This window comes from Nuphar pumila, chromosome 16 (assembly GCF_984573655.1).
Source record: "Nuphar pumila chromosome 16, dmNupPumi1.hap1.1, whole genome shotgun sequence".
NCBI lineage: Eukaryota > Viridiplantae > Streptophyta > Magnoliopsida > Nymphaeales > Nymphaeaceae > Nuphar > Nuphar pumila.
The window spans coordinates 37101092-37128754 of NC_143264.1; the positions used below are offsets into that span (position 1 = coordinate 37101092).

At 34.9% G+C, this 27663-nt stretch overlaps 1 protein-coding gene across 3 annotated transcripts; it reads right to left on the minus strand.

Annotated features, from left to right (window-relative positions):
- Positions 1 to 974: 974 nt before the first annotated feature.
- LOC149813179 (14-3-3-like protein GF14 iota) lies at positions 975 to 6078 on the minus strand. Of its 3 annotated transcripts, XM_089991388.1 has the most exons (8): positions 5489 to 5755; positions 5337 to 5379; positions 3756 to 4062; positions 3258 to 3345; positions 2905 to 3014; positions 2633 to 2781; positions 2474 to 2517; positions 975 to 1482 (listed from the first exon to the last, which is right to left on the minus strand). In XM_089991388.1, the coding sequence occupies exons 3-8, from the start codon at positions 4058 to 4060 to the stop codon at positions 1477 to 1479; spliced, it is 702 nt and encodes a 233-aa protein (XP_089847514.1). In that variant the 5' UTR covers positions 4061 to 4062; positions 5337 to 5379; positions 5489 to 5755; the 3' UTR covers positions 975 to 1476. The 3 variants fall into 3 exon arrangements, with proteins under 3 accessions (XP_089847514.1, XP_089847512.1, XP_089847513.1); XM_089991386.1 differs by lacking the exons at positions 5337 to 5379; positions 5489 to 5755 and adding an exon at positions 5932 to 6078; XM_089991387.1 differs by having other exon boundaries at positions 5337 to 5754.
- Positions 6079 to 27663: the final 21585 nt, after the last annotated feature.

Here is a 27663-nt window from a genome sequence, read left to right on the forward strand (position 1 = left end):
TCCAAAACCAACACCTCTCTGTGATTATTATGAGCAGAACCCCGGTGAAAAAGTCACATCCAAGGCTTCGCAGCTCATTAGCAGCCTAAACAGGGAAGACTTTGACTATTACTCAATATAAATTATGAATTCAAAGGTGCAGATAAGATGACTTGAAAGGTCAATTTCAAAGTTGGACGTAATAAAATTACATCTTTAAACCTATTTCTTTCAGGTCAAACACTTCAAGATATAGACTACGACGCATGTGATGTCAATTGTTAAAAAATAACAAAGATATTTATAAATTAATGAGGTTATACGGATTAAGCCAAGTTGTTAATGTTTGGCTAGATAAAACTATTACTCAAGTTGGAATGAGCTCTTTATGAACTGAACAAGCACACCATGATTAGCAACATCTCCTTATATAGGTAAACGGGATCGTGCTAACTGCTATTTCTCCCGCAATCCCCCTCACGCACAAAACTATGTGCAAAAGAATGAGGTAAACATAGTCATACTTTTTGCATACTTTCGAAAATATTGCAAAAATATCATAATCTTTTCAGGAATTTAAAACATTGGGATATTTTTTTTAATTTTGTTAAAGGTAAGATGTGCTAGTCATTTGTGTATGTAAAAACGACCAAACAAAGGGTGAGGAAGACATCCATGAGGTTAGATTGTGTCAAATCAACTCGCATCATTTGTACCAAATATAAACCCTTTGTAAATACTGCAATTTTTATAATAATATTTACAGTTCTATTAGGCTATATCGCAAAAGAAAACATCACCTTTTATATTTCGTAGATACTTTTAATTCCTTTTTAGAGATTTTCCCTAATTTCCTAATTCAATTATTTTTACTGATATTTTACCAATAAAAATAGGAGAAAAATATAATATTTCACAAGACCTTAGCTGTTGTGGTGTTGCCGTTTCAAGCTTTTGTCGCTGGAAAGACAATGGGCATTAATAAATTCAAGGCATAAAAGGGTAGGTAATGCTCATTAGCCATTCGAACGCAGGTATATGCACATACTAATAGCATATTAAACAAGACAACAAAAAAGGAAAAAGTATGAACTAAATGAACATTGCATGGAATTACAATGCAGGTGAAAGCAAGAGACTGCTATGGACATGAAGAATGAGAATTTCAAAAGGGGAAAAGATGACAAGCAAAAAAACAGCAGCAGCACTCCTGACATTGACTTATACCTCCGGAACAGATCAAACATAAATGTTTCATCTTCCAACATTATAACATCAACTTAAGGGGAAAGAGAGGAAAAAGAAATGGTGGGAAAAGCAGCCAAGGCAAAAGATGAGGACAGAAGTAGACATCTCCCAAGAGACTACACGATGCCAAAATACTAAAAGATGGGTCCTTAATCGTCCTTAATCAGAATGGAAACTACCCTCCAGGTTTACCTCCCAACCGCACCACAGCCATGTCACATTTTAAAGTGGCAAGTGAGGCATTGCCCGTCAATGCTGCACCATTTCAACAGAAACAAGTGTCAAAACATGCACACATACAGACAGAGAGAGAGAGAGAGATTGTGCGTGTGTGGTGAAGGATGATTAAAGTTTAAACATTAACAAAAGATTCCTAATTTCTGTCAAGATCCTCAGTGAAGCTGCATAAAGCATGGGCATAGAAGCCCAATACAAACTCATAGGGTCCCCATCAACCAAGCTAACAATGGGTGGCTCATCACCTACACGAGTAGGTTTACAGGTTGGATGATGTCAACTCCTAAGGCCAAGTCACTCCATTCTTTTGTCCAAATTGGTGTAGCCAAGGACAACCTAATAAAAATCCAGCCGGACCACAATCCCACAGAATATGTGGTTGAGCCGATTATGTGATGCCATTATCAGGATGGGGCCAACAACAACTAGCCCTTCACTAACATATACCATTTACCATGCAATGACAAGTAATGCACATATATCATAGCAGCAAAGTGGTTGGATGACATGATTTTTACTGCCAAAGGTTTGAATCCAAGCGCAACTTGTCCGTCCTTGAAAGAGAATGGCTGGTGACAGGTTTGAGGTGGACCCGATTGCCAGGGCTCAAGTACCCTAGGATCACCGCACCTACATGATATGGCAATATGCCACAGCTTTCACTTTGTTGAAAAAAAAAGGTGATTTCAATGAGCGGTTAATATATGGCACCTTTACAGACGCCTCAGTTTTCAAATATTTATTTATTTTTGTAGCAACAATTAAGTTCAACCAAGTAATTTCAGAGGATCAAAGTGACACAGGGAGTCAGCAATTTCTCAAAATGATAGGTGTTTTCTCTTAATTATTTGATAACTGAGGTAGTTAAATGTAAATTCATCATACATTGGGCACTATATGTGTAATTACCTTTAAAAAAAGGTAACCATCCTCGATAGGATTTCAATAGACATGGATATGCATAGGACAAAAGAAAAGCAAATGGAGAGCACGTAAAATGAATAATTACCTCGGGTTCAGCTTTGCCATCTTCAGCCTTGAGACCATCTTCACCTGTAAGGGCAATCTTTGTGAAAAGCACGCACATTGCAGTAGGATTTCCTTTTTCAGGATTTGAAGTGAACTGATAAAAAGAAATGTGGATCTTTCAGTTGGTTTTAAGGATTACCTCCATCTTCTGGTAGATCAGAAGTCCAAAGAGTAAGATTATCCCTCAGCAACTGCATGATCAAAGTGCTGTCCTTGTAGGACTCCTCGCTCAGGGTATCCAACTCTGCAATTGCCTCGTCAAATGCTTGTTTTGCCAGATGACAAGCCCTGCAGTTCTAATAATATTAGCCAACGATGGATAACCAGAGAAGAAGCACTTGTATTTCTCAGTCTCATATTGCAATCCGACATCTTAAAATCCAAATTAATATGCATGCACGAACAAGTCACCTCTCAGGAGAATTGATAATTTCATAGTAGAAAACTGAGAAGTTGAGAGCAAGGCCGAGGCGAATCGGATGGGTTGAAGGAAGGTCTGTATTTGCAGTGTTTGATGCAGCCTAAAGGAAATAAAAAAGAAGATTATAATAAATATACAAAGCAAAGCATTCAAGCGAAAAAGACAAAAAATAATCACATATCACGAAACATATAGTAGGTCATTAAGAAGTAACAGTCAATCAAAAGGCCACCACTTGGTCACCTGGCCAAGTGCCTAGAGTGCCAACTGTGATATCAACCAGATTTGCACCAAGGAAGGTTCAGATTAACTACTTCCATAGAAATTGCACATGCACACATACTTGATAAGCCTTGAGAGATTGGTCTGATGCTTCCTTCCTTTCTTGATCAGTCTTGAATTCTGCAAGATAGCGGTAGTAATCACCCTTCCTGTAGTCAATAAACAAATCTTTCTGAATGAGGAGCTTGAGAACTGATAAAGTAAAGCAGGAACAGAAAATATTGCATGCCTTGAGAAAAAGAATCATTTCATTTCCAGTCAATCTTGGTCACACAACAACCTGGATTACATCAACCAAAATCTTGCGGACCAAAAAGGAGAGAGCAAAAGGTACCAAAGAGTATATTACTTTCTTAGGCAAATCAGAAAAAATGAGGATATAGTTCGAACATTGAAACAGAGGTACAAAAGAAAAAGAAAGTGAACAGATGAATATCCAGTTAACAAGAGCAACTTGAATTTACACGTACAGTAAAAATTCACAAAATTGCAAAGCTGGATTTTAGTTCATACACCAATCTGACAAAGAAAAGTGTCAGCTGAACGTTTTGCTACTCACATTTTGTAATAGAAGACGGTGGATTCTCCTGTCCCAGATGAAGGAATCAGATGCTCATCAATAATGGTCAAGATGTCATTGCAAATCTTTGAGAGCTCTTCTTCCACCTTCTGTCGATAGGCCTTGATGTGCTTGACATTTTGTTCATTCCCCTTTGCCTCTTCTTTTTGCTCTATAGATGACATGATGCGCCACGAAGCTCGACGTGCACCAATAACATTTTTGTAACCCACAGATAGTAGGTTTCTCTCCTCAACAGTCAATTCTAGATCTAGTTTAGCAACTTTTTTCATGGATTCAACCATTTCTGCACCAACCATAATGAAAACAACATCAGCAAGCCAGTTACATCAACAAGATTGTTTAAGAGAATAGATAACTGTGTGGTTCACGTCATAAGAAAATACAGAGTAAAAGATATGCACGCATAGCACCAACCACTGCAGTAAATGCTCGTCATATTAAGTACAACAAGTATATTAATTAGAAGAAAACAAAACACTACTATGCTGACCTACAATTCTGGTATTGGCGAGATACGAAAAAATACACATTTCATGCAACTCATCAGATGCAAAGCACAGCCTACAAGCCTGTGATAATCCTTGAATACATAGTCACAAGCCTCAAATAAAGACACAACCTAAAGCATCAATATCCCGACACAACAGGCAAGCTTTGTAGCTTGACCATCATATATGGATCATAGAACATGCACTAACTTGGGTGCATGAGAAGGATGTGCAAGAGTATGTCATAAGAAATATCCCAACAAAAAACGTGCACAGTGCAGGAGCTTCATCCATCATATTAGAATGTAACCCTACTCATGCATTGCAACATAACCAAATGAAAAATCAATCATTTGCAACAAATAAGGATCAGGAAACAAGTAGTCAGAGCCAAGATAAAATAACAGAAACATTAGCTAATAAAATAGTACAATCTTCCCAATAAGAAAAAAAAAAGAGGGATGTATCCAATGACATATCACGAGCAAGAAACTCAATCATAAATCAATACACGAACTGCTAAAACAAGTTTCAACTAAGCGCAATTTACTAAAAATATGTTTTGCAATGAGAAAATGAAATAAAAAGAAAGAAGAACATGTTTGATTTCGGAAATAAAACAGCTGGGTGGAAGGAATAAGAGAAGGCAACCAATCGAATACGAAATTTGCATCTGGAATGTCCACAAACAATGATACAGGTCAATAAAAATGGGGGAAAACAGAAAAGTATTCTCAAGGTTGTCAACACAGCCATTTCCACTATCACAAGAAACTCTAAGAACCATTTTAAAACCCTATCCAAGTCCCCCTCACAAAACAAAACCCTCAACCATCTCGCATTTCCCTTGTCCTGAAAATACAAAAGCATCACAGGGACCCAATGAAACACAACAAAAATAAAAGAAAGAAGAGCACGTAGATCGATCCTAGAATCGATCCAGCAAGCATCAAGCTAAAGAACTTAATAGTAGCTCGACACCTTCACATTGCATATCAATGCTTCGACATTCCTAGTAACGGACCCGATATATCGGCATTTAATGGCAAAATAAGATGAAAACCCTAACCTTAAATGGTTCAACAGGACGAGCCTTCCCGAAAATGCTCCAACTATTTGTCAAGAAAGCACAAGCCAAGACATGCATTTAGATGTCCAAATCCTTGCCAATCAATCAATCAACTGTGATACGGAAACCAAAACAATAACCCTAACCCTGACCTCCATCGATCAAACAACTTTCTCTTCCCCTTTTCACCAGCACAGGCCGATCACTTCCATTTCCCTATTTCACATATTCATCGACACGAGAAACTCGTCTTGAGTAAATGATCAAACAGATCGATCTGAGTCAAGACCGATCCACCGATCAAAAGAAAAACAAAAATCAACCAAAAATTTAGAAAAAAGGGATCATGCAGAAAATATCTAAAACATTAAATAAATCAACAACGAAGACCGAAATATTTACACACAAATTCATGCCAAAAAATACAGAAAATCCATTAAAAATCACCAGAAGCCAAGATCTATTTTTTTTTAATAATCCGAACGAAATAAAAAAGGGAACAAACGAATCTTAAGACGGATGCACAGAGAAACAAGCAAAAAAATGAGACAAAAAATTTACGAAAATGCGAAAAAAATGGAGAACAAAAACTTGCCATCGTATCTTTCGGCTTGCTCTGCAAGCTTCGCCATGTAAACGTGGCTCTCTCTTTCCTTCTCGGTCGACATCGTAATCGCTCAAAGAGAGAGAAGAAGAAGAAAATATCGGGTTAAAAATCGAAGAAATAGAGGGAAAACCCTGCAAGAGACGGGCGGGGAGGCCTTTTATAGCGGTGCTGGGGAGTTAGAACTTCGCGGCAGATGCGAGACCGATGACGCAAATCTAACCGTCCATTTCGAGGGCTGAAGTGGCCAGTACGTTCGGGATCCACCGGAATCGCATCTTGACCGTTCATCTGTTCTCCCACTGGCATTTGCCAAAATTAAGCAATCCCTCCCTCCTGCTTCGGTCGATGAGTTGGGCTAAACGTTATTACTTAAATTTCAATAACATCCCTATGCGAATTTGCTTACGCGTGCGTTATTTAAGAAACGGAAAATGAATTATCGTGCTTTAAAAAATGCTCTGTAATTTAGCAAATTCACCAACTGAACAATTCCTTAGGTTGTCAATTTTTTTCTGAATGTTTTTAACCTTTATGTTCAAATTTTTTATTTTCACACGTCACAACCTTAAAAGTTGATGGTCCCACAAAACTCATCAACAAAATCTCATTTGAGGTTGCAATGTTTCAAAAAAGATTATGAAATTGTAAAATACTTGTAAAAATCGCAAGGCATGTTGCAAAATTTTTTAAGTGTTGTGTAAGTCCTTACTTTGCGAAATTTCAAAAGAGTATCGCATAAAGTATTATGAAATTATAAAAACCATGTGAAAGTTCGATATTGCAACATTTTCTTATCTGCATCGCCTGTATTATGAAATTCTTATTTCTTACGAAATTTCATCTCATATAAATAGTGTTTTGTTTCTCAATCCCTTTTTTGCTTCCGGATTCTCTATTTTTGCAACCCTAGATTTTTTGTGGCCTCCAATCATTCTGACGACATTTCATGACATTCAGGCGAATATTTTAGTGGTCGACAACTTTGTGAAAATCCCTCATATTCGATGATTCATCGACAACGGTTTATCTGCAGTGGCAAAACCTCAAATTTGGGCACCCCTCCGACGAATCTCTTGTGAATATTCTAGTAAAAACCATCGGCAACGACTTTATCGATGTCCCTCAACCGAATTTTTTTCGGTAAAGTTACTCACGACTAGGTTTTTTGGTGAATAGTTTTTCACTATTGTTTTTTTCAATAAAAACCTTTTTTTAAATTGGTTGTATGTGTCAGTTACATCCTTCGAGTTGCTTGTTTTTGCATGTATATTATCCAGTTTAATCAAAATTTTTTGTAGAACATTGCAGGTGAGTTTTTCTAGTTTTTTTTTTTTTGGTTTTTGCATGTATATTATCCGGTTATTATTGGAATTAAGTTTTTTTATTACGTGATGACACCAAATAAAAGAAAAAACACAAAAAAGACCTTCCATCACAAAGAAGAAAATAAAAAGGCAAAATGAGTCGGCCAGTCTACAAGGATTTGACATTTACGTGGTGTTGCATGAGACTTGTTTTGACATATACAATAGGCTTGCCACTCTGATAGAGAGGGATTCTGCTCCAACACAAAAAATCTAGTTGTTAGGTCTTGTCCACCAAAAAATACAGCCTCAATGATCTGCATCATAAAAATTTGTTCTTATCCAAGCAGTTTTACGTACTTTCAACAGACCAGCTGTTAAAATTTTCAAATTGACCCACAAGTCCTACTGAGTTTAAAAAAAAATTATGAGATTGCAGCCAAATATTTGTCTCTCATCCCAAAAACATCAGAGGGGGAGGGGGATTTATTGGTAAACCGTTCTACAGATTCTTTCTGCCCTTTCCACCTGAACTCTTTGTCAATATGCAGTCTTAGTGGTTTCTTAATCATGATAACTTGACCACAACATCACCCCATGCCTCATTATCTGCATCTATGAGGATGCAACCCAAATCCTTGAATTCTCCCCAGCGACATTCAGTTATTGGGTTTCCATACCACTTCAATCTAGTATTTTGTGTTACTTCTTCCAATGTGATTTTCATTTGTATGTCTCTGAAGATGAATGTGTTTGAAGACTGACTTAAAAACTGTACAATAAAATCTATGAGACTATGATAATTTTTTTATAGGGTGATCTCTAAGAATTTTTGTAAATGCATCTTATCCAACAAATTCTTGTGAGACTCTTTTAGTACTAGAAACCACAAGTGTGTTTTGTGATAGAAGAATTGGTGAACGCGAGGAGGTGGAGGCTAATGTGGTTACTGCACTCACATGCATATATTAAGTAGTTATAACATTTTCACTGATTGAAATGCATGTAAACAAATAAACAAATAAACACATGGTTATGCATAACATGCATAATGCACATATATATATATATATATATATATATATATATATATATATATATATATATATATATATATATATGTGTGTGTGTGTGTGTGTGTGTGTGTGTGTGTGTGTGTGTGTTTATTGTGGTACTGAACAACTATAACTTATGGTGATATACTCTTGATTTACATAGATGTATCAAAAATCATTTTTTTTTAATGGATGATCTAACATAAAGTGAAAATTATATATAAAATAAATATAAAAATTTACTTGTCCCTCGACATCAGACATTGTTCGTTATTGCGACTTCCTACTCAAAGCACACACTCTTGTCGAAGGAGGGGGAGGAGGAACCTCCTATACACTATGTAGCCCAACATTGCTCTCCTCTATTTATACTAAGCTCATAATCACATATTCTGCCAGTGGACCCTCCATAATTGCCCCAACCCCGACCTCACTCTCTTCTATATCTGGGCAACTACTCACTTTCAATTCACCACTACCACTACAAGTGACTTCCATCTCTATCTCGCCACTACCATTACAAGTGGCCTCATCTCCATATTGTTCAAGCCGGGTATTGAGGTTGACAACAACCTCACTGTCTACTTTTTTTGTGCATGTTTATTCGACTCGGGTAGGAAAAATAATCTATGGATCATACTTGAAATTGTTGCAACCATTCACTTAATATACATGGAGAGTTGCCATTCTTGTACACATCTATGCAAGTTTGTCTTAGTGCAAGACTGATAGAAAAAATATTGCAGGCATTTTGGTTTTTGCACCAGATTTTATTGTTTTGGCATTTTGAACCCAGTTGAAGGCTGTTTAGCCTGAGTAATACATGGATTAACCCTGGATCAGGTTGAGTAACTTGCGTTTGATGTGATTTAGGGTTGTATGCATCAATTTGAGTTTGGTAGTCCAAAGAGGGACTCGACTTACCTTGAGATGTGATGTTTATACTTGAATGTATGATTTTCATTTTGCTTAAGTATGTTTTATATTTCTTATATAGCAGAGCTGATATTCAATTATGTTGTGAACATGTTTTAGTGAAAAAGAACACACACACACACACACACACACACACACACACACACACACACACACATATATATATATATATATATATATATATATATATATATATATATATATATATATCACGTACATGTTCGTACACACACACACACACACACACACACACATATATATATATATATATATATATATATCACGTACATGTTCGTACACACACACACACACATATATATATATATATATATGTGTGTGTGTGTGTGTGTGTGTGTGTGTGTGTGTGTGTGTGTGTGTGTGTGTGTGTGTGTGTGTGTGTACGAACATGTACGTGATTTAGTTAGATCAACATACATACATATAGTTATTAGAAGGTGATGATGATATATGTATATGGCATAGTGAACTAGTGTCAAATTATGTCATAGCACTAGTTAGTTGATTAGGTTCACTGGTTGAGATGAGTAGAGATATTTAGGTCTATGTAGACTACGTATTAGTCTTGGGGTTTCGTAAAAAGGTTAAAATTATGAATTTACCCTTTATAAATAGATTAGACCTTGAAGATGAGATCTGCCCATGTGTGAAATTATTATGACCTAAAAGGGGGGCGATCTCTGAATGGACTTTGCTCATTGAACGAGTTAGCACCGACCCCGTGGATGTTGTGTTGGAGGCGGTGGTGGTTTCTGTTAGGCCCCATCCTGGTCACTGAGGGTGGACCAGTCTCCAACCATGGCGGCTTAAGGAATGAAGACTACTTTTTGTTGGAGGTCCTGGTTACATACACTAGCGGTAGTGCACTATAATTTTTTAAGGAAATGAATCCTTTGATGAAGGGTTCCAGACTCTTGGTAATTGCAAATTCGGGTTTCTCTTGAGGGATAATAATAAAATATGTTAAAAACACAAATGTGTGAAAATACACCCCCAAGTAGACCAGTATGCCTAGAGCGGCTCAAGCAGTGGTGCCCCTGAGGAGAAGATTATAAAAAAGCGAAACAGTAAATTTAATGCATCATGTAGAGAGCAAAAGAATAAGATAAAAAAAAGATCAATAAAATATGTTCATACATTTAGGGTATGCATGTGTGTTTTCAATCTCTTAGTTAGAGGTTAAAATGAATCTATCCTACAAGGAGTCATGATTTTGGACTCGTGTTGAGCCACATACTTAGTTGGACTCTAGTTGGGCTAGTGACCTATCTGTGTCCACTATTGCGGAATGGGTGGTCTTGTTCCTATTGAGATATGTGGTTAGTCTCACGACTACTTTTCGCCTTTTCAGGTTCTCATGGGAAAGCGTGTATCGAGGATGATAGATATTGAGGACTCGGTCACCCTCTGAAGCTGATTTTGGACTCTTCTATTTCTAGGACCATAATTGCTATTTGTATAGTTTTATACTTTGGGTCGATTGTGCACTAAGACTCTTTTTTCTTTTTGTACTATTATCCCATGTCGAGTACATTCTTTTTGTAAACGATATTGGATATTCACCAAGTTTTGTTTAGGTGAACATTGCATTTTGAAAAAATGGATTTTGAATATATAGCCTTTTACTTCATTGAACTTTTATGGAATATTCAATGAATGAAATTGTTTTGTATTTTCTGTTATGCAAAAGAAGTCTCTTGCTAAGGATGAGTTTATTTCCCATCTAGCTTGGTTTTAAAGAAACCCTTTTTGAATAGTATTCCTTCTGTTGTATTTTAAAATAGTCAAATCTTTATATATATTTCAAAAACAAAATGACTCTAATTTTTAAGGCATTACACAACTCTATTTGTGTAAATTATATACTGGATATGAAAATATTATTAGATGGGCATAATCTACCTGCTGACTTGATCCTACTCGATATGACTGAATATGATGTCACATTGGGTATGGATTGGTTATATGAACATTACACCAATATTCTATGTCGTCAAGGAAAAGTGGTACTATCTAGACCAGGTTTGCCAAAAGTAGAATTTAGGCTTTCAAGACTTGCTTTGAAGGATCAATTGATTTCGGTATTGAAGACTCAAAGATATATGCATCAAAGATGAATGACCTTTCTAGTTAATGTTTCCCTGGTGCAACCGAAGACCACACAGATTGGTGAACTAGAGATATTTCATGAATTTTAAGATGTATTCCCAGAGGAGCTCGTCTTGACTCCCTCCACATAGTGAAGTGGACTTCCGTATTGAGTTGGTGCCTACAACCGTGTCAATCTCCAAGGCACCTTATCGCACAACACTAACAAAACTCGAAGAGTTAAAAAAATAACTACAAGAATTAATGAAACAAAGATTTATTTGATCGAGTATGTCATCGTGGAGAGCATTTGTCATGTTTGTAAAGAAGAGGATGGGTCTATGGAATTATGCATTGACTATTGGATGCTTAATAAGGCGACCATTAAAACATGTATTCATTGCTCTGTATTGAGGACTTATTCGACCAGTTACAGAAGGTGAAGGTTTTCTCAAAAATTGATCTTAGATCTAGGTACCATCAACTTAGAATTAAGGATGATGATATTTCAAGTCTTTAGAACAAGGTATGGATATTATGAGTTCGTACTAATGCCATTGGACTCACAAATGCGCTAGCTGCCTTTATAGAATGATGAATCGGGTGTTCAGACTATACTTTGATATATTTGTGATTGTCTTCATTGATGATATTTTGATATACTCAAAAGATATGGAGAACCATCGAGATCACTTGAAAAATGTATTAGAGACTCCTAGGGAACACTAGTTGTTCTCTAAATTCTCTAAGTGCGAGTTTTAGTTTGAGAAACTCATGTTCTTAGGCCATGTGATCTTGAAGGATGAAGTGTCAGTAGACCTAGCTAAGGTAATTAGTTCTTTCAAAAATAAAATCTTATATTAAAAGTATTGAGGAATCTTAATAATGGGTATTAAATTGGGAACAACCAAAAAATGTCATAGATATTAGGAGTTTCCTTGATTTGGTGGGCTACTACAAGTGATTCATTTAGAACTTTTCTTAGATCGCTCTGCCTATGATCAAACTTCTTAGGAAGGGAGTTAAATTTAAGTGTGTCGACAAGTGTGAGGAAGGCTTTTAGAATTTGAAGAACAAACTCACGATTGCTTCTGTTTTAACTTCGACGTCTGGTCAGGGTGGCTTTATGGTATACACAGATGCTTCGGGTACAGGTTTGTGGTATGTGATAATATAGAATGATAACATTATAGCATACACATCCTGACAATTGAAGATTCATGAGCAGAACTATCCAACTCATGACCTAGAATTGGTGGTTGTAGTGTTTGCCTTAAAGATATGATGATATTACTTATACGGAGAATAATTTAAAGCATTCACAGATCATAAGAGTCTTAAGTATTTATTCTTACAGAAGGAATTGAACATGCAGTAGAGGCATTGGCTAGAATTGATAAAAGATCACGAGTTTACCATTTTTTATCACTAGGAAAAGCAAACGTCATAGCAGATTGTCTTAGCTGTAAGGCAGGAAGTACATTAGCAAGTTTTGTAAAACCCATAATTTTTTGATACTTTATGAGAAATAACAATAAATTAAGGCTAAAATATTATTTGAAATTAAGCTATAAAATTATTTATAATTTAAGTATTAATGAAGATTCAAAATAAATTTTAAGTTGGGAATTTATTCTGAATCAGGGTTTTTTTTAATCAGATTTAATATAGATTTAGGCTGAACTTAAATGAAAACTTAATTTGAGTTTTAATATTAGTCAGGATTCAAACTAAGTGTATATTTTTAATTTAAAGTCTTATTCAGTATCGATTTCAATTTATAAAGTTTTATCAATTCGAATTTTGATTTGAAAATTTGAATTCATATCAGAGTTGGATTTGAATTCAGATTTAATAAATATCTCTCGAACATTATAAATTAGATTTGAGTTTGATTCAAATCTAAATTAAGACTTAATTGAATATTAATTCAAGTTTGAAACCTGATGTACGAAACCAAAATAAAATCAAATAGTCAATATGACAACAGGTTTTGCTGACTCAGGTAGAAATCACTTTTGAAATGCATTATTGAGAAAATGATATTTTAGAAACGAAATTTCATAATGCTAATTTAGCTAGACACTATGTTATATGGTTTATAGGATTTAGAACAATTTTAATATGGGAAAAGAAACCCTACACGCCTCGGGTCTCACTGACCCTATAGAGCTCAAATTTTTCAGAAATAAATTATGAGAAATTCGAAATAAGCCTTACAAGAATAATTGTAATAAATAATTTATTTAGGTGGTGAATTCGAAAATGTATTAATGGAATTTAATTAGATGTAGATTTAATTAAATTTCATATATTAACATTTCATGTGAATTTATAATTTCATTTATGAAATATTTTATTTGAATTAATTTGTATTTAAGAGAAATTTTATTTAGTGAAATGGAATTCAAAATTAACTAAAATTTATAAAATAGGAGTCCATAGGTGGGCCATCTCATTCTATGTGGCATCCTATTTAAAGCTTTAAATTGTAAAAAGAAAATAAAACATTAAAATAAAGCTAAATTAAAAACTTATCAAAAAACAAGAAGAGAGGCAAAAAGTCAAAAGTTGTTTTTTTCAAAACTTAACACCAAAAGGGGGGGCACCAATCATAGAGGGCTCTAGAAGGGTCTAGCAAGGGCTGGACCAAATTAAAAAGATGGGAAATAAAGGGGAATAAATAAATAAATAAATAAGTCAATTTTCTTGCCAAGCAAGCAAGTTGCTAAATTTTGAAATATGGAAAGGGAGGGCCAACCATGGGGGTCGACCAACAACTCCCCTATGGTTTAGGTAACATATATATTATATAATATACTTTATAATATACATATTATAGTACTTAAGCTATACTAGTTAGAAAAAAAGTTATAAAACAAAAAAAGAATAGGAAAGAGGGTAGGCTTGAGATATAGAAAGTAGCCTTAATTTGGATCAAGGGCTAGGATTTATCCCAGCCCTTGACGCAACCCTACACTGTATTTAAAGAGAGGAGGGGCTCATGCCCCCCCACCATTTTGACCTTTTTTTTTCTCAAGTTCTCTCTCTCCCAAAATCCCTTCTCCTTCTTTCTCTCCTTTCCCTAAACCCATTTAATAGAGTTTTCACCCTTAGAGAGGTCTCCACATGGTTCAAGGTGGTGTTAGGAGGCTGTTTTTGGGTTCATGACTCGTGTGGAATGGCCAGATCGTGCGAAAAGACCAATCGACTCATGTAGGAGCGATTTTTTTGCCAAAAGGTAGGAGGATATATACTTTTTTTTGCAAAATGGAATTCGTGGCACGAATTCCATCATTTTTTATAAGTGTAGACCCTAAACCAAGCCTCACACACATGGGTTTGGCTTAAGACTATTGAAATAGGAAAATAAAACGGCTTTATGAGAGAAAACCCCTTTTGAAATCGAGTTCTTCTCAAAAATTGATTTCTCAGAAAAGAAAACCATAAATTTCTAAAATACCATGATTATGCTATGAGTTTTCTATAAAACTTTATTTGGGTCAATAGTATATATTATGAAAGACGTTTTGTAAAAATTTGAAGGATTTCCATGGTCAGAATCCTTAGATATTGCATTTTTAGTCATATTAGGTTTTTTAGAAAAAAAATTGGTACATTTAGGAAAAATGTGAAATAGTTAATTTATTTCTTGCATAATTTAATTATAGTTGAGAGAATATGTGCATGTTGATATTTTGCATTTATTTTATATTTTTCTGATTTTTATTCATGGAGTAATTATATATTTTATTCATTAAATCATGTTATTTACCGATTTTATTTCTGAGAAATTAGGCCTTATGTAAGACGAGTCTATTTTTCTGGCCAAACGACTGAGAAAAACTAGATTTGTTGATTGTAGGTTATGTGAGTCTATGATGTATGATTTTATTTAATTTTTTGAATTGATTTATGTTAAAAAAATTCAAATATACGGATTCGGGTGACTCGGTTTGACCCCACCCAAATTCATAAATCCGATATTACATATTTTTGGCCAGACATTTGACCGTTAAAACGCTCATAACTCCCTCATCCTGAGGAGTTTTAATAAGTAGTTTACTGCATTGGAAAGATACCAAAATTTTTACACCTTTTATGAAATTGTGGGCTCTGTTCATGGACTAAGCATGTTTCTGTGATAGTCGAAACAAAAAAGTGCATGTCTGTAGTAAAACATTTGTAACTTCCTCGTACAAATGAATTTTTACTAATGGTTTGCGACTCTAGAAAGCTGACAAAATTTTCTTCAATTAGTTCTGTTTGTCAAATAAAATTGTTTCTGTAAACTATGTAACTGTCGCACATAGTTGAATATTTCATAAATTTGAACCAGTCTAAGGACCGCACCCCGATATTTGCATAGTTTGTTTTATGATTTGTGTAATTTGATTATCTGTTTACAAAATATGTATACGTGTATAAGTTTGGTTTTATGCAGGATATAACATGATTATGCTAAGGCATGAATGCATGCTTAAGTAATAAGACATGTATGTCTAAAAGGGGGCTACACATTAAGTAAGGGACCGAGGGGTCTGACTTGCGCAATATGATTGTGAAAGTTTAATGCTATCCTTGTTGTTAAATTATATAAATTCATGTGATGATGATGACATGTATGCATGAATGTATGCAAAGTTGTGAATGAAATTCACATTAATTATGTATATGCATATGTGTTTGTAAAGCATGAATGAATGTTTATCAATGCAAATGTTTTACAAGTGCATCTATTGCCCTAAAAGGGGTTGAATGAATCCTTCTGATGGATTCAATTATGATGATTGCATGAAAGACATTATGTTAATTAAGCGAAACAATGCAACATCACAAGTAAAAGATGTGTGCTAAAAAAGTGGCAAGCGGTACATCTGACTTCATGGGATATGTTATGTTTTGAGTATAAAAAGTTGCTCCTCCTCACCCACAAAGATAGAAGAAATCCTTTGGATTAGACTTCAGCATAGGGGGAAAGATACTCATGAGTGAAATTCTAATGCATCGGGATAGTGGTATTAGGAGTCTCTCTCGAACTATCATCCCTCACCCAAGACTGGTGAATGGTTCTCGGCCAGGCCAAAGTCACCCTTATATAAAAATATTCATGTGTCATGACCTTGATACAGGTTTATGCATGTGTTTGTATCCACGGGGCTAAGAAGTGAAACCTAAAATTGTATGTGCATTAGTTAGGCATAGCATGCATCATTTAAGAAGAAAAATATAATCAAAGATAAGAACTGGTTCATGCATTGGATGGCTTCTGCATTTGGTAAGTTCATACATTTTATCTGCTTTAAGTGAAATGGATGATTCATATTTGTTTAATTTGGTATTTAATATGCTTGCTTGATTAATTAAGATGCATGATTAATTTTTTAGATTTAATTTATTACATCATGAAAAGCTAGATGCAATTCTTATTTCATATTTTTGTTTTACGAGTTTAGTATAATCTACCCTACTGAGACATTTTATGTCTGACCCTATATGATTTAATATTTTTTAGGAAGTAAGTAAGGCTTGCAAGCAAAGGCGAGAGGTGGCGATAGGGATCGAGCCAACCTTTCCTATACCTTCGAGGATTTTTATTGGACTCTGATTAATTTCTTTAAATTTAATTATTATTAGACAAATGTAATTAATTATGGATAATTATGGATGATTTTTATTTTATGAATGCTTGAGTAATTTTACTTATTTCCATAATTATATGGTTATGCATGAATACGGGAAGTAGCACACCAACTTTTAGATCTGATGAATTTTTCACTGCTATTTGTTAAATGTTTTAAAGAGTTGTAAAAAAAATATCATTTTTTTAGTTTTAAAAATTGGGGTGTTACAAGTTTGGTTGGGAAAGTTTGGAGATTAGTGGAAGATTTTGTGGACTGGAAGCCTTTAGCAAACGAACATGGGACTATCAAGCTATCCAGTATGATCGTTCACCATGAAATCCTTACAAAGATTATTGTGGGTTAGAAGGAGGACCCTCAATATGAAAAACTTAAGGCACTTATAGAGCAGGAGGATTCCTCATTCATAATCAAGGAAGATGACACCATTTGGATGCAGAAGTGACTTTGGGTCCGTAGCGGCCCTAAATTAAGAGAAGAATTGTTAAGCAAAGCCCATAAGTCTAAGTACATCATATACCCAAAAAAAATTAAGGCACTTATAGAGCAGGAGGATTCCTCATTCATAATCAAGGAAGATGACACTATTTGGATGCAGAAGTGACTTTGGGTCCGTAGCGGCCCTAAATTAAGAGAAGAATTGTTAAGCAAAGCCCATAAGTCTAAGTACATCATATACCCAAGAAGTACAAAAATGTTTAAGGACTTACAACAGGGGCATTGGTGGAACAAAATGAAGCAGGAGGTCGCAAGGTATGATGAGTGATTAAGTTTTTATGTGTTTATTTTGTGAGTCAATTACTTTCATAGCTCAATATAACACCATCAATTGGTTTGAACTTGTCAGTTATGTCTCAAAGTGCTTGACTTGCTAACAAGTCAAGATTGAACATCAGAAACCTAATAGAATGTTACAGCAGATGGAGATCTCACAATGAAAGTAGGAGAAGATTACTATAGATTTTGTAGTGCATTTACCCAAAATTTGTAGGCAACATGATACTATCTGGGTAATAGTTGACAGACTTACCAAGTTGGCACACTTTTTGCCCATTCAGATAAGCCAAACTCTTGAGAACCTGGTTGACTTATACATTAGGGAGATAGTTCGATTGCATAAAGTGCCAGTCTCGATCATCTTTGATCAGGATCCACGCTTTACATTTTGATTTTGGGGGCAACTAGAACAGACCTTGGGTACAAAACTGAAGCTGAGTATCACTTTTCATCCCTAAATTGACGGGTAGTCAGAGAGGACCATATAGACTCTGAATGATATGCTACGAGCCTGTATGTTAGATTGAAAAGATGATTAGGAAAAGCATGTGATACTGGTCAAATTTGGGTAGAACAATAGTTACTATGCGTGGTTTGGCATGGCTCCTTTTGAGGCTCTGTATGGAAGACCCTGTAGATCACTGGTATATTGGGATGAGGTAGGCAAACGATCTATGAAGTCGTTGATCGTGCTACAATACTATACACAACAGGTTCAGATGATAAGAGATAGGTTGCGGATAGCTCAAAGTCGACAGAAGAGCTATTCAGATCAACGATGTAGGAAACTCACTTTTGAAGTGAGAGATCATGTTTTTGTAAAAGTATCTTTAACTAAAATTGTGTTTCGGTTTGGCAAAAAGGCAAAATTGAGTCTCATATATGTAGGTCCATTTAAGGTTCTGGAGTGATTTGGTGAAACAACATATTTGGTAGCCCTACCATCTCAGTATATACAAATTCATATTGTTTTTCACGTGTCTATACTAAGGAAGTATATTCAAGATACATCTTATATGATACAGTATGAGGGTGTGGATATACGTAAAGACCAAACAGTTGAAGAGAAACCAGTGGAGATATCAGAATGGGAGGGAATGAGTGTTGAGATACAAGACCATTCCTCTCATCAAAGTTAGGTGGTAACATCACGGCATCGAGAAAAGTATGTGGAAACCCGAGTCCAGTATGAGGAAAAATTACCCCAATCTTTTTTAGTAGTTCTTGTATCAAAATTTTGAGGACACAATTCTTTTAAAGGGGAGAGGATGTAATGCATGTGAATTTTGTTATATGAATTTTGATTTTTAATACGGACTGAATGTTATATGTGTGTATTTTTACATTTGAATACGATATTGGAACCCGAATATCTTATTTGGATCTCTGATATTGAATCCTTGATATCTAATTTGGATCTCTGATATTGGATACCTGGTAATCTAATTTGGATCTCAGAGTTTGGATCTCGAATTTTAGGTCTCAAAAAATTTGGCTCTTTGTATAGATCTGGATAGATTCAATACGGATCAAAAGATCTAAATGAACCTTGGATCCTCATTAAGTAGATTCAATTGCCCATGATGAGATAATAACCCAAATAGGGTGGGGTGTCACCCACCTACTTAATATACAAACATATATATATTTATAAAATAAATAAGATGTTAAGTAGGTTTGTAAAAGATTTAATATAAATCTTAATAAAAAAAAGTAAAAGAGGGGTTACTAAGGAGAGGGTGTTGTGTGTTCGCCCCAGAAGACACACTGTTTGCTACAGTGAATGTTTTGGGGTCCGAATGAGCACCATGTATATAAGCACATGGGGCTCGTATCTCCGTGTGTGTTGGCATCACTTAACATCGGAGTTTGGTGCAGTTGCAAAGACTTAAGTACCCTTTCTTGCTATTCTTGCCATGAAATGACGGTTCGCGAAAATGACAAAAATGTCCTCTATTCAAAAAAAAGAAAATGATGGTTCGAGAAAAGGACAAAAATGTCCTCCATCCAGAAAGTCGAGGATGATGTTAACTCTTCAAAGTCCAAACGTTTTGTTTTCGCCCTAAGCATTAAACTTTTGCACCATCTGCTGTAACAGGAGCTCCCTTTGACGACACAAACTTTGCCACCGAAGTAGCAGCCTTTGTCGTCGTCTTGAGTCGAGGTTCCCACTTTATTTTTTAGCTTGTGTTACAATTCATTGTCGCCTTCTCATTCCTGCCTTGTGTTACAAAACATTCTTGGGTTTACGATCGACTGGTTCGATCATTGGTGGGCGTCATAGGGCATTTGTCGGCCATCTCTTTTTACAGTCTTCTCTTCTTTTTCGTTGTCGTTAGGCATTATGGAAGAAAGCAATGATGCACAAACATTCCAATAAGTGCCATTAAGGCATTGTGAGTACCTTTCCATGTCATCATGCTATCATTGAAGAGCGTATGTCCTCGTGAGTGCCATTAAAGCATTGTTTTGTTATTGCAGGTGGATCTTGTCCTTCTGATGGTTGGAAACTTAATGATATTTGTAAGATGCTAAGACCTGTTGATAAGAATGCTTGTTTACATATGCGAGGAAGGGCCTCTACCCCATTCGGTATCGTCCATTCACTCAGTATATGCAATGTATCGCAAATCGTGGTTGTAGTAACATACTATCGATTTGTGAGATATTGTTTTGTTTGTTAATATCGACTTGTAAGCTATTATGCTGAATTTTTGTATCAATTTATAATATATTTTGTGATATGTATATCGATTTGTAAGATATTATGTGTTTTATAGTGTCAATTTGTAAGCTATTATGCTGAATTGTCGTATCGATTTATAATATATTATGTGATATGTATATCAATTTGTAAGATATTATATGTTTTCTAGTATCAATTTGTAAGATATTTGTAGAAAAACTTTTAAAACATGTGCATGCAGAAATACATTATTACGCGCTTGCGGTGGCGATTTTCGTATTCAAATTGCTGCTCATTTAGTGATTTCTATTAAAATCGCTTCACAACATCGTAGATATAATTAAATTGCTATCGTCAACACACACATACGACAAATCGTTTCTTTTATTGGCATGGTAAGTAACAACTCGATGCATAGTATAAGCAAATAACAAATTCCCGTTGCCTTTATACTGTGATTCATTCAATTGTTTCTTTGACTTGCTTAATCTTATCGGTATCCGTTGTTATATCCATCTTGAATAAATCATAGTAAATGTATGCGCTTGCTAACATAAATTGATATCTTGCTTATAACAATGGTGAGCTTATCATCTGGTTGTAATGAAGATGATCTATCTCAATCATTTGAAAGATATGGAGAAGTGAACATCTGTACTAATGACACACCTGAAGAAGTGAACATGTGCACTAATGATGCACATGATAACAAGAGTACAAGCATTGAATTCACTCTTGACTTGAATGTTCCAGTATAAGAAATGCAGTTCGATAATGAGTTAGACGATCGTGATAGTACACTTGATAAAGGTGCATGCACTGGGAATGTACATGATAGTACACCTGACTCTGTTCTCGTAAAAGGAATGCAGTTTAATAATGAGGATATTGCATATAAATTTTACAATGATTATGCCTTATAATTTGGCTTTAGTGTTAGAAGGTATTCTTGGTCGAAAAATGTACAGGGTGTCGTGGTGAGAAAGACATATGTTTGTTCTAAGGAAGGTTGAAAGAAGTCAAGTGGAAATCCAACAAGGAGCAATCCAGATTCAAGATATAGATGTTCATCGAGAATAGTGTTAAGAAGACTTCCGAATGGAAAATATGTAGTTCATACTTTAATCAGTGATCATAACCATGATTTAGCAACTTCATTTATGACTCCTATGTAAAGGTCACATCGTAAAGTAACTGAAGCACATGCTGTAATTGCTGAAATAGTTGATAGCGTCGGCATTGTACCAAGAAAGACATATAATTTATGCGCGCACATAGATGGTGGTCGCGAGAATGTGCCATTCATACCTATGGATCTAAGAAACCACTTGAGAAGGAAAATGACATATAACATGAAGAATGAAGAAATATATTCTTTGGTTGATTACTTATAGAAGAAATCAAGCATTGACTCTGGTTTCTTTAGTGCAATGCAACTGGATGAAGATGGATATGTTGTGAATATGTTTTGGGCAGATTTAAAGTCAAGAGTAGATTATGAATGCTTCAATGATGTGCTTGTTTTTTATATGACAGTGAAGATTAATACTGAATAGTGACCATTTGCGCAGTTTGTCGGGGCGAACCATCACTCACAGAGTTGTATATTAGGCAACACTTTTTTGTATGATCAGACCAAGAAAAGCTTTGAGTGGTTGTTCAGAGTATTTACACAGGTAATGAATGAGAAGCAATCTGAAGCTGTACTTACAGATGGTGATCACATAATTGCAGCTGCAGTGTCTCATGTGTGGCTAGATGCACATTTTCACCTATGTTTGTCGCATATCTTTTAAAATGCAGCAAAGAACATAGGACACATATTTAATCAGAAGACAGGGTTTGACAAAAAGTTTACTAGGTGTGTACTTGAGAGCATAGACGAGGTCACCTTTATGTCTTATTGGGAGGAAATGATTCAGATATCCGACCTTGAATATTGTCTGTGGTTAAAAAATTTATATACAGAAAAAAAGAACTGGACATTGGCATATGAAAGACAATACTTTTGTGCAGGTATAATAAGCACACAAAGAGTTGAATCTATGCATGCCACACTGAAGAAAACCTTGTATTCATGTTTAACAATATTTTGTTTTATGAAACAATACGAATTATTTATAGACGGTCTTAGACAGAATAAGCTTGAACAAGATGTGAAATGCTTTAATACACGCCTTGTAACTTTGGGCATAAAAATATTGATGCGACCTATAGATCTGTAAACACTAACTGTATTTGAATGAATTAAGGAGGTTATACATGTTATGAATTGCAACATAAAAGGACGCATGCAAACTGAGAATATGCATAAATACCATATTGTATGGGAGGGTGAAGAGCATCAGAAAAGGCAAGAAGCACATGTCACGTACAATGTTGGCAATGAAACAGTTGAATGTATGTGCAAAAAGTATAAATTCAAAGGTATTTTATGCCATCATGCATTAAAGGCACTTAATGAAGAGAAGATACGAGAAATACCTGAGTCATATTTATTGCGAAGATGGAGGAGACAAGTAAAGATTGAATTGCTGGATACAGATAATGTTAGTCAATATGGTGTTGATGAGAAGTGCCACACATCCTCCCATTACCAACAACTGTGTAGGTCATTTATGCATGTTGCAGATTTGGCATCGAAAAGTGAAGAAGCCTATGTATGCATGAGAAAAGTGTCAAGAGAGTTACTTAAAAATGTGCAATTAATTCACCATTAGTCCGTTACAGCTCATGAAGACCAGTCAAAAAAAATAGCAATGAGTAGCGTAGGTAAAAATCATGCTTCTCTTGACACTCCTGAGAAGTTGCGTCGAAGCGTAAACATCATCTTCAACAAGCCAGAAGTGAATGTTGTAGATTGTGATAGAAAAATTCACCTAGCTAAGGGTATAAAAAAAAAAACTGCCTCTGATCATAGTCGTCGGAGGACAAAGGGTGGACTAGAATTGGTTCGCAAGAAAAGGTCCAAGAAACAACCAACCTCTAAGCAAAAACAACCAAGCCCTTCGCATGAACATGTATGTAAAACATTATATTGCTTCCTGATGTCAGTTTTTATAGAATTATTTTAGAAATGATATTTTTATATAAAACAACGTGAAAGCTAGACACCAAAAATAAAATCGGCTCTCACAAGTGGTGGAGTTTGGGTTGATCTTAGGGAACGGGAGATACTTCATATTCAAACATGCAACTAAACTACGCTTTATTACCAAAATTATAGAAGTACGAGGAAAATAACTACTTAACTATTACATCAAATGAATACCCTACGCCCAGGGTTTAAAATGGTTTTATTACAACCCAGAATTAAATGGAAATTAAAACTCCTAATCTAAAAGAAAAACAAAAGTCTTATGTGCTTGTGCTCTCGGGTAGCGTATCAAAGGTGTGCAACTACGTATCGCTCGCTAGCTTGTCTCCACTTTGCGCTTTCCTGTACAATCCAAAAACACACGAGCAGTACAAGAGAAAAACTAGAATAATACTATATGAAATGCAAAATTATGAAAATGCACCAAATGAATGCTAATGTTAAATGCTAATGCAAACAATTCACATTATAGATGGCTAAAAAGAAACAAGTGCTAAACATACGCAAATGCAAGAAAACAGTAAATGCTAATCAACTAGTAATTATCTAAGATTATGCTATTTGACGCAGTAAAAATAGGTGAACTCACATGCTATGTTGTGACCACAAGATGCTGATGCACATATAAATGCAAGAGAAGATGATGATCAGATACACATTATGCAGCAGAAATTTATGCAAGTGATAACAAGGTGAAACACAATATGCAACAAGATTGAAATGAACAACAATTACATCATATGTAGGGAATGCTATGGTGTTGTGCTGTGCAGTGATCTGCAACAAATGAAATATTGCTATGATATGTAAGAATAAATGCTCGGTTGGACGCAATATCCACTGTAATATAATCAGATTGTGCAAAGTTTGCAACTGCAATAAACACATATGATCAAATGCAAATGATAATCAGATATGAGCAGATAAGTAGATTGAAGACTAATGAATGTATGCAAATGCAAATGAATCAAAACATGCATATGATAAAATGTTGATATACACATGCATCGATGAACATATACAACAATTAGCTAGCATTTCACGGGAGATTCACCGAATGCAGGGCATAGCATTAATCAAACTCAGCTCAACTCTAAGCAAATCGATCTCTACTGTTCAGATATACAACACAGTCTTTGTTGATCACAACAGATGCAGAATCTCTGCTGCTTCACAACAGCTCAATTGAATTTGGGCAGATGATTTAGGTGCACAACATATCAAGCTCTGTTGTTCAATGTGCAGCATGCAGAGGAAGGAGAAATGCAGGTGGAGAAAACGATGATGCAGAGGAGATTTATGATCATGCTGAAGCAAAATGCAAGTGAGATGCTTGATCAATAGAAGATTGCTGTGAAGCAAATCAAATCAAATCAGATACTAGATCAGATCTGATGCCATTGCAGATGATAATTCTAAATCTATGTAGATGTTATGAAATTAGAAATGCTAATATAAAAGACGCACTATACATGCTATGCAGAATATGCAGATCAAAAAGGGAAAACAGTTGCGGATGATAGATTCTGATTGTATGCTGATAATCATGCCGTGAATAGAGAACTGTAATGTATCTATAATGCAGGATGAAGATTCAGCGTTAGATCAGATGAAATGAGGAAGATAAAGATGCAACGATGCTAATATTCAAGACGCATACATGAATTTACTATAGAATGCAATCTGGAATAAGAGAAAGCAATGCAAATCAAATGAAATGAAAATTTCAGAAATGTAACAAAGAAAATACAAATGAAATCTAACAGATTCAACACATGCATATGCTGAAATACAAAAAATGAAATAATGTTGAATCAAAATGGCATGATGAAACAATGAACATTAATATGCAATGTGATATGCTATGAAATGACAAATTACATGAAAGACGAGATGCAGAAATGCAAAAATAACTATGAAATGCAAAATAAAAAATGCACGAAACACAGATTAATCAAAACAAAATGTAAACCTTTTTTAGTTTTTAGTTTTAAACTATACATCAAAGAGAACGAAAACACAAAGGAGAAGAGGAAACTTACCGTGTGGCTAGAAGGATTGAGAAGAAGAGGGAGATCTCCAGCCCATGCTCCACCGTCGGATTACCATGCTCCAGCAAAGAGAAAAGAAAGGGAAAGAGGAAAGAAAAGAAGAGAGGAGGGAAAAAGTGAAGGAGAGAAGAGAAGGAGGCTCCAGATGGGAGAGAAGGGGAAGGAGAGAAAGGGGTGCGTATGCATGAGAGGAGACCCCTTTTCCCTCATCTACGTGGGTTTTTAAAGAAATTTTGGAGTTTGTTGTGGTAAAATTACCACAACTCCAAACATTTCTAGAAATTTCTAGACACTACACTTCCACAAAAAACTTAATTGCTAAAAGCCTCTATTTCACTATTTTTTATTAAAACTAAAACTAAAACTAAACCTATTCTAAATATTTTTTTTTCATTATTTTTTGAACTTATCCTTCTAAATTAATTACAAATGATAAAATTTGAACTAAATTGCAAAATAAATTAATTTTTTAAGCATTTTCTAATTTTTATTCTTTTTTGCATGTTTTCTTGAAACTAACGACAAACTTGGGGTTTTAATGCATTTTTCTATGAAATCATGCATAGTTTAATATGAGTTAAACTCTAAAATGTATGCATGATCAAATACTCTCATGTTTATCTTTTGCTGGTCCTCGAGCAAACTAGAAAAATGCAAGAATTAACAATATTCACACTAACTCATTTTCGTAGGAATCACGATTGCATTTAGCATATGCAATAAGCTCTTTCAACCCCTGGGTTACCCCAGTGGACGAGTAAGGTCTAGTGAGGGTTTGCAGCGATGCTACCCACAAACATCTATGTTATGTATGCAAAATATTACACATCCTCACAAAGAGTAAGTAATTAAAGACTTTGTTTTTACAAATATTTCCTTTTATTACATAATCAAAACATAATTAGAGTCTTTTATATACCATCACAAAATAAAAAGATTTCTTCCATTTTTCTAAATATCACAATCATTTATGTTTTATTCTTGGAAAATCAGATAAAAACAAGTTATTATTTACTTATCCTCGCTCATGTTTTCTGCACATGTTTTCTCAATCATATTTCTAAGCAGTGAACTTTTTTTTAAGCTTTTTTCTTTCTTGATTTTCAATTTTCCACACTTTTCTTTTTGCACATTCTTTTATTTTTTTAGCTTGCGTATGGTCTGCTTTTATGTCATATGCAATGTCAATATCTTTTATAATTTTTCAATGTATACCAAAAATATTGACTCGGACACAAAAGTGACTTCTTTCATTTACCTTTTCGACACGAGACTCAAACACTTCAACTTGTGTATGTTCCCAGCTACTAAGGATCACGAATATTTCCACTCGCCTTTTCAAAGTGAAACTCAAACGCTTCAACTTGTGTCTAAGCTCCATCTACTAGGGATTGTGAAATTATCCAAACAACCTAACACATGCTCTTTTACTTTTGAGCTCATTTTTGTACTTTTGTTCATTTGCTTAGTTTTTCGAAAATAAAACTGTGTATATTCATATTTGTGATTCAAAATAAACTCTAACATGCTTCTATCGTCATTTCTTTGAATTCTACATAAACAACCATAATTTTTAGATTCATGTCAGAATTTTTTTTGTGGGGCTTAAAAAACCTCTAAAAACATTAGATTTGAAACAACATTCATATAAGTTCAAACTCTTTTTTTTTAAAAACCTACTTTCCAAAAAAAAAGTGTAAACATATGCAAAACGTAGACAAAAATATCAAGACGAGCAACTATACCCTCTCCCATGCTTAAATGACACTGTCCCAATGGCACTCCCCCATGCTTGAATGATACTAAGTAAATGCACATGAGATGCAGAATGAGGGAAAGAAAGCAGACTCAACCTGAAATGATATGAAATGTGAAACATGCCTACGTTGAACATGATCTATACATTATGCACCTGGACTATATGAAAACAAACTAAAAATGCTATTCTATGAATATTTACAAAATCCTATGAATGATACAATATACAAACATGTGTGAGCCCTATGCTTCTAAGAGATCGACATCCTCGATGTTGTGTCCTATCACAATATCCGAAATATAGGGCT